This window comes from Takifugu flavidus, chromosome 12 (assembly GCF_003711565.1).
Source record: "Takifugu flavidus isolate HTHZ2018 chromosome 12, ASM371156v2, whole genome shotgun sequence".
In the NCBI taxonomy this organism is placed as follows: domain Eukaryota; kingdom Metazoa; phylum Chordata; class Actinopteri; order Tetraodontiformes; family Tetraodontidae; genus Takifugu; species Takifugu flavidus.
Window position 1 is genome coordinate 2,100,972 of NC_079531.1, and position 8,701 is coordinate 2,109,672.

Genomic DNA, 8,701 nt, shown 5'->3' on the forward strand with positions numbered 1-8,701 from the left:
TAGACCCGTCCCTGACACATTTCCCCCCACAATAAGAGAGGTTTTTGTAGCGTTTATGTAAAAGATTGCTCCATGAGGTGTAAACACTGAGGTCATGCTGCCCACAGGCTTGTTTCCTTCCCAGCACAAAGCTCTGTTATCATGGTGCAGCAGCGGCTGTGACTCAGCAAATCAAAGGCTCCAATCCCACCACAGAGCCGCTTTGTTGATCTCACCGAAGATACACGCTTGTTTATTGTTTAGATTTCAATGAGATGCAATCGGGATCAACAGATTTTCAAACCAAGGATGCAGGTTTGACCCCTGTGGGTGCAGCCAGTCATCCAATCACATTAAGGCATTTAAGGTTTGTGCAAAAGCGTTACGCGGCGTGTTGTTTCAATAATTCCGATAAAAGTGTCACAGCAAGGTCTCGCTGTGTTGATAATGTGTCCTCAAGATAAGAGGTCAAACATGTGACCAGAGTTCTGCCACCACGGCAACGACTTTACAAGTCCTTCAAAATATTTACTCAACTTCTCCTTAAAGTGATCAAATCTATCGAAACCCCCCATATTATCTTAGCATTCTTCAAAGAAACACATCACACACACGTGGAGGTCATGAGAAACCTGTCGGCCGCCACTCTCGTCATTTTATTACGTCATTTAAGGACATCCTCCATCTCAGAGGTACACACAAAGGGCCGACCGTGATTGTTTTTTAACATCATCACAACGAGTGAGTGAACGAAACAAACCGTCTAACTTAATGTCCAACAAAACTGTGATTTATGAAACAGTGTGTGGAAATTAGAAACATCCAGTGCGTTCTTATCATGATATTATAATTTTGAGAACGTGAACAGGCAGCTAGCTTCAAGTTTTGCCCATGAATGTGAACCAAAAGAGAAAAGGGGAGACAGGAAGTTAGAAAGGGGAAAGAGGTAAAAGGTCACGTGACAGTAGTATGTGGCATTTCCTCCTGGGTGCGTTTGTTTAACGCTGAGCGCTGCCGCTCTTCCTGGTGTTCCTGTCAGCCCTCACTGGAAGACAAACTCGCCTCTCTGCGGAACAAAAACGCGCCTGAATCGCTCCCACCATCGTTTTCATTGCAGCGCTAATGTCAACCTGTTACACCCTCCACACAAAACACACCTGAATTAAGTCCACACACACACACACGCGAACATGGATGAACAAAAGTAGCGTTATGTCATCTGTTTTTTGGTGTTTGTCAGGCCAAAGTGTTTTCCCATGAACACTTGCAATGAGGTTCAAACCTAAATGCTCCATGGCGGTGACCCTTTTAAAGCTGCTGTGGCACTAATACGTTTTAGAACCAAACAGTTGCTCAGTGGTGAACAAAGTTGCAACGTTAAAAACACCCGTTTAGGATTTTTCTGTGTCAGAGCTGCAAAAGGTGCGAATAAAGGCCAAGGGGAGTTCCACACAACCCGTGTGGAAGTCCCCACGCGGGTTGTGTGGGGAGTTCCAATGACACGACCGAGCTGATCTCGCGTCGCCGTGCTGCCATTTTTTGCACGATTTTCCAAATTTATAAATATAATGGTAATTCATGAAATCATTAACTGAATTGCAAAGCTGCTTTTTGCTGAACTGCCCCAACTTGAGAGGTACCAATTCTAATAAAAGAGCTTTGCTGACAAAAACATTGACCTCTGCATGTCTTGCTTTGCGTTCTGGATCATGGCGTGTTGGCGGGGAACAAAGAAACAGAAACCCAGCGTACATTAACCAAGAGGAAACTGGAGGCAGGTGAAGAGCGTTACATTTTCTCACTGGCTCAGGCTTAAATAAGTGCGCAAAGATGAAGGGATAAAGACAGTTCAGATGTGGTGAAACCAGCGTTTTGAAGAGCCCATCGTTGGGCCGGTCGTCTGTGCGAAACGCCGCAGAAATGGTTCCGAACATCTACACCATGATGTTTCTGTTGTAGTCATATGACAGGCGGCGCTTAGCAGCAGCATTGTGAGTGTGTTGATGGGCTGTTGGGAGGCCAGGGGAGAGTCTGCGATTGGCTGTCCAAACAGTAGGTAGACTTTCCTGGAAACACCAAACATGATGCTGAAGTAAACAGTAGAACCAATGAGCAAAACTATTATTATTATTCACGGAGCTTTACAGGACCGTTACTCGGTTTTGTACTCACTGTTCGATGCTGCTCCAGCTGTAAAGTCTTCAGCAGCAGCTCTCGAGAGATGCCATTAGCTTTCGTGAATCTCTGGCAAATGATCTTGTTCAAGTCATGGAAACTGTCCAACAGCCTGAAAGTCACATGTGACCAAACCACAGGAGGGAATTTTCACTCATCATATCGCTTATATCCAACGTGTAATTCAGCATTGACGGCCGCAATTAGTCACATTAGAAACACAAAAACAACTGTGTTGTATTGTTAGATAAGAAATCTGAGGTTTAATGGACAAATACACAGATGTGTATTTTTGATTTGGCTGTTTTCTTAGTTGATTCAGACAGATGAAAAGTGTGAAACCAAGCTAGCTACACAGCGGGGGGGGGGGGCGTACCCTTTTTCCTGGCTGGCTTTTTCTCGGAGGATCTGGGTCAGTGTAGAAACAGCGCCAAGGTCACAGGGGTCACTGGAAGAGGAACCGGGCAGAGAGGGGAAAGCCTCAGCAAAGACAGCCACCTACAGAAGACAAGAGGAAGATCAGTCAAACTGACCGTTTCAGTTACAGAGGTCAAATGTCTGCCATTCATTTTCAGTTTCATTTTTCTTTTTTACTTTTTAATGACCACTGATGGCCTCAGCTAATTTCCATTGTCATCTCTCCTAATAGAATGAAACGGCTCTGCTTCGTTTTAAAATCCTTTTTAAAATGTCCATGATGACGCTGCAGCATTAAAGGTGTTGACTAGAGACACATGGCTACAACAATTTCTTAACTCTGCTGCGATTTATCAGTACATATGGCGGCGAACACCCAGATCCTGAGGGTGTTTCTAAAGAAATGTTTAATCTCAAGTTTACCACATTCTGATTTGTGACGACTCTCTCCTCCACGGCGCTCGTTGGCCACCATTGTCCCATAACATCCTGACGTTGAGCTGATGAATCCTGAGTAAAAGCCGTCCAGGTATTGTCTGACTGTTGGAACAGGTGATCCTCAGAGTCCGCTGTCCAACGTACCGGATCCTCGCAGATGGCATGGTTTCCAAGTTCTGGAGTTTCAAACACAGTTAATATGCAAATGTTAATATTGGGCAATACGCAGGAGACACGCTAACAGCGCGTGCTAGCTCAGGTGACTTGTTGGATAAAGAAAGTGAACAGATGTCACCAGTAAGCCTTAATAAAGATGTAGCTGGATATCGGATAAGTGCCTGAAAGCTTCAGCATCCTGACACATAATGACTACATGTCTCCTTCCATCATGAGTGGCTGCAGCGCTGCCGCCTGCCTTTGCTGACAACTTTGTCTGTTATTCTGTCGGCACGCTGTCGTCTCGCTTCGAAGAACGTTTCAAAGAGCGTTTGTCTCATACAACACCTCCTGATCCTCAAGCATGACGTGACGTCTCACACACTTAAGTCATATTTTGTTTGTTTGTCTGTACATTTCTTTGGTCGTCCCGTATGTGGAAGCTAAAGGGGGCTTAGATTCTTCTACTCTCCACCTCCCTCCCCATGCTAAATGATCATGGGGACCACATCAGTCTTTTATCATAAAGTATAAACTCCTCATAAAACTCCTCCTCTGGTCATAAATTTAAATTCCTTTTCCCGCCACCGGATGTTTGAGTTTCATGCTTTACAATAATGTATATGATCACGGCTGTTATGACCGATGAAGGTGACTTTTTTCTGAGACAACTGTAGTGAAGAACTCATCTAGAACTCAGTGTCCAGCAGAGCACTCTGGCAACGTGCATGTGAGATTACTGCCACAGCCAGAAGGGGGAGACAGAAATACCAGATGGAATTACACATAAAGATAAAACACAGATTTTTCTAACAGCAATACATTTTAAAAACTTAACAAATTAAACCAGACAATTTTTATTTCAGCAAAGAAATGATTCCTAACTTTGAAAAGTAGAGGGGTCCATTAATCCAGTCAACAGGTTTCTAATCAGACAATCAATAAGCAACACAACAGCACATTTAAATAGGTAAAGGATCATTTTACGGAAGCTAAATGAAGAGGAACTAAATTCTGAGCAATACCTGACCTAGCCTTGTTATGCCCCTCAGTAAAATGGGCTTAGGTGATTAGCTAAGAGGATAAACAAGAGAGAACATGAGGACTTATTAAACGTGGCTGTTAGAGGAAACAAAAACACGAGCGGTGGCTCAACTTCACAACTGAACCATGTAGGAAAATAACTAAAAGCTACAACACTCACCAACACTTTCTCTACTCCTGCAAGGCACTGAGGCAGGCATGGTCAATCCCTCGCTCCAGGCAGACTCTCCCTCTGCTTGCATAAAGATCCCAAACTCATCTTCCTCTTCCTCCTCTTCATCTTTGCTCTCTTGCTCAGAGGCCACAGTGCAGCCCCTCTTCTCCTCACCCGGCTCCTCCAGTTCTCGTCTGGGACTGCTTTTGCCTTCCTGGCTTTCTTCTCTGAGCAACAGTCCGACTCGTTCCCCCTCCTCCTCCTTTTTCACCTCCAGAAGGGGAAGGTCAGTTGTCATGGATTCCAAGAGGGGCAGAAAGTGGGCAGGATTAGCCCGGGAGAGTGTGAGAGAGGTGGAGAGATCGGTGTAGGCAGCGTGACTGACATTAGCACTAATCTCTGAATTTGCTCCAACCTTGATCCTGCTCGTTTGTCCACAGGTACCTGGAGTCTCCTCATTTATCCTGCATTGCTCTGCAGACACAGGTGACCTCCAGTTGTCTCGAAGTGCACAGTTTTCTGTGACGTCTTTGGCATTATCCTCCCGTATGCCATTTTCCTCTAAGTCATAAATAGCGTATTCTCCCACATCGTTTCCTCTACCGCCGGAAACATTTAACTTATCGGGTGTGTGGCCCCTCCAAATCACCCCATCTTCACCTACTTTATCAGGACTTTCTCTGTGGTCATCTTCTTTCTCTTCCGGTGCCATTTGATGCACTTTTCCACTGCACGCAGTTGTACTGAGGTTGTGGCTGTTTGTTGCTGTGAGAGCACTCTCTGTCTTTAAGATGGCTTCAGCGGAATCACTGCTGTCCTCTTGCAGACTGCTGTTTTGATTACTGCCAGAGAAAAGCAAAGGTTCTGCTCTCTTGGTCACAGTGTTGTCCTGCACAGCTGCGGAGTTTTGTTCTTGTTGATCAAACTTGGTAATGTTCAGTTCTTCTTTTCCCCTTATCTGATGTTCTGCAAGTCCTTGTTCACATTTTTCGAGACATTGTGTTCCACTCTCTTGATCACTCTGAACAAGGCCTTCAGAGAGAACATTGTGGATGCTGCCCTCTAGAGGAACGTCTATGGGGGAGAGGTCATCTCTGATGTACAGAGGGGGGTTAGAGACAGAGTCGTCCTCAGAGCAGCCAGATACAACTAAAAATTCTGCTGAAATCTGGGTTATTTTCTCCTTTTCTTCAGTAGCATCCAGACCCATCATGCCTTCCTCTGTTCTTTCCTCATTAATGAGGTTTTCCTCTGTGCTAGAACTCAATGCAAAGTCTCCTCTCACCTGCTCAGAGGACTGGTCGGTATGTGCCTTTATAACCTCAGGGTCTGTATCCTCTTTCCCTGAACAGCCATCATTTTGTGTATTCAGCTCCTCTTCACTCTTGGCACGTGCGAACTTTGTAATATCAGAGTTTCTGTTGGATTCTGGCTGAAGTTTGTTAGTTTCTAGGTCAGGATCAGAGCTCAATACTTGGAAAACAGATGACTCTAACTCACAGACGACTCTCTTCTCCTCCTCACCATCCTTCCTTTGTGGGTGTGTATCACTCTTTTGTCTGTTTGAAGTGCTTCTTGTTGGACTATCTCCCCTCTGAGCTTTCCTGCCACACTCAATACAGCCATTAGCAGAAACATCATGGAAGCATATTGGACTTTGCAATACTTCCTCTTTCTCCTGTCTGACTCTCCTGACATGCAGGGGGTTGGGGAACTGTTTCCCTTCCACGCAACCATTGTGTTCCTCTTCCTGCCTTTCATCCAGTGTGACTTCTGCATCAGGGTCCTCTCTCCACCTCTGTTGGCCATCTCTGTTTACCTCTTTTTTCTCCTTGCTTGCAGCTTTACAGGACTTCCTCCATCTGCGGCCAGATCGCACTCTAACGTTTGCTCTGCTTTCTGAAACAGAAGTTGGCCCTTGGTCTCTCTGTCTGACCGGGATCTCTCTGCATCCCTTTGCTCCCGTTTTCCCTTTCAGCCATCCCCCAACGACACTTGAAGCTGCACTACCACCAGAAACAGGTTTCCCAGCAGAGTACAAACAGCTCCCCTTTTCGGTCTGGAGAAACAGACACTGAGTTTGTGTCTTCCCACTGCCCTCTGAAGTCTTTAGTGAGGCAACCGTTACTAAAGCTCTGATCCCAGCCTGCCCTGCATCTGGCCCAAAAGGAAGCCCATATGCCATGTGACCCCACTCCCTGCTCAGGTACACATCTGCCGCTCTGGGGCAGGCAGTGGAGCTCCTGTGGCGTGCAGGGGAAGAAATGGGTGCTTGGCCTCCTGCGAGGACACCACCAGCTTTCCGGCGATTTTTGGAACAAAGGGCCCAGGCTCTCAGTCCCCTGATTAGAGGCAGGTCTGCCAGCCCGAGCTCCAGTGCTCTGGAGAAGGGCAGAGAGGTTCTGGAGCACTTCTGTAACATTTCCGGTGTGGAATCCAACCCGTTGAGGCATGGGTAGTTGTTGTTGTTATTCTGCTGGAGCATGATGCTAGTCGTTGGCCTCATGTGTTATACTGTTTTAGGTCCACTTGTCAAGTGAATTGAAACAACGGAATTATTCAAACTCTAATTCTAAATTTAGTCTCCATGAAAGATAAACTGATCTTGTAAAAAAGGTTTTGTCCATTATGATATTTTCAGAATAATTCACATTGAAAAATGATTAAAAAAACCCAAACTCTTCAGGACTGCCATGACCCTATTGCTAGGCTTCTGATGCAACAGTTCATTCTGTCTTAAATAAAATAGAATCACTTGTTTGTTGGCGTTTCTTCAGTTAGTTAAAGACAGACAATCGGAGCTGATGTTAGTGGAGCAGAATCTTTTTTCCCAGAAGGAAGAGAGGTCACTTCACCTTCACCCCAGAACTCTACTGCTGCCACCGTCCCAAAGCAACCTGTATGGGAGAGAGAAAGGAAAAAAAAGATCAAATTAAGTTGACAATAATAAGGATAAGGAGCAGATAAGATGGAGATTTAAACATAAAAATATACATATATAAATAATTATACACAAATTATATCTAAATATATATTTTTTCATATCGGACAATTCTACAGTCTTTGACTTTTCATAAATTTAAATCAAAATGTTTAATATCCATACAAGCAGACATTATATTTTAATCCTTAATCTATGACTTGGTATCATTGCCAGAATGTTGCCATAGTCAGTGCATCAGTCATCCTTATAATCACGATTATTGATCCCTAAACACTTTTAAGATAAGTACAAATATATAAAATAGAAGGTGTCCTGCTCATGACTTGTCAGCAGGAGATGATGTAGCGACTACAAACGGTGAAACCACAGCGCGTACAAAACGCACCCCACCATCCCGCAGCAAATACAAGATGAAAAGGTACAATTCTTTTTCCTGACCTGCTTTCGTTGCCTCAGTATTCCTCCTAATTTGAATTAGGCGTCCTTGCTTGACGCCTCTGCTTCCTTGTTGTTTAGGCTCAAGCAGACTCAACCTCCTCGGGCTTATGAGCATCCTTCAAGGGGATCCACCACATCCCTCCAGTCGGCCTGCAACAATGGAGCCACGGCGCTACAAATCAGGCAGTTTTGGTCTATTCCATCGTCCATTCGAGGCGAACGCGACGGCGGATCCTCTCTCGGTCGCTCGCCCCTCTCCTCAGACCATTGCGCATCCTCCTAAGTACCAGAGCTGAGCATCAGAAGACGCCGCATCGTACCGCAGTAGCCTCGGGCGCGCTCAGGAGGAGGATGACGGAGAGCTAATTTGACTTGCAGCCCACTCACCGAAAGAGGGGGTGATTCGTGACACAGAGGAGGGGAGGGGGGGCGAGCAGAGCGGAGGGTAGCTATGTGTGCTTGTTATTGCCACATGTAGGAGAGATCTATTACTACTAGGATCCACTTGAAAAGGAAGATGAAATTGTCAGGGTTTAAACAAGTAGGCTATGCATGAGAAACATGTTTCTATTACAGGCGTGTAGGTGTAATGGTACCCGCCCCCCCATTTTAATTGGTAATAAAATAAAATAAACCAAAGCACTTTAAATGGAATTGTAAATGCAGGCTTGTGTAAAGTCTGTTGCACCATTTTATGTCAAGGGCGCGTTTTTCTGATGCATCATTTCATTAGATTCCGCTAATTGTGCTAGAAAATGCTTCTACTCTACATCATAGAAACAGAAAATGTCAGTATACGCACAAACCTTTAAGTGCGTGAGTCTGCGATGGTTTTATGACCAGGATGTATAGTCCTATCTCTCACCTGGTAACTGCTGGAACACATTCCAGCATGTTAATTAATGTGCGCATATTAAATTTAGTAACAATTAACTTGAAATTGCAACAGTCCCTCT

The 8,701-nt window shown here is 45.0% G+C and overlaps 1 protein-coding gene across 1 annotated transcript; it reads right to left on the reverse strand.

Annotated features, from left to right (window-relative positions):
* Positions 1–594: 594 nt before the first annotated feature.
* si:ch211-14c7.2 (uncharacterized) lies at positions 595–8,212 on the reverse strand. The gene is made up of 6 exons (XM_057048887.1): positions 7,746–8,212; positions 4,370–7,260; positions 2,995–3,185; positions 2,531–2,652; positions 2,152–2,266; positions 595–2,045 (listed from the first exon to the last, which is right to left on the reverse strand). Exons 2-6 carry the CDS (start codon positions 6,867–6,869, stop codon positions 1,914–1,916), a joined length of 3,060 nt encoding a protein of 1,019 aa, XP_056904867.1. The 5' UTR covers positions 6,870–7,260; positions 7,746–8,212; the 3' UTR covers positions 595–1,913.
* Between the last annotated feature and the right edge of the window lie 489 nt (positions 8,213–8,701).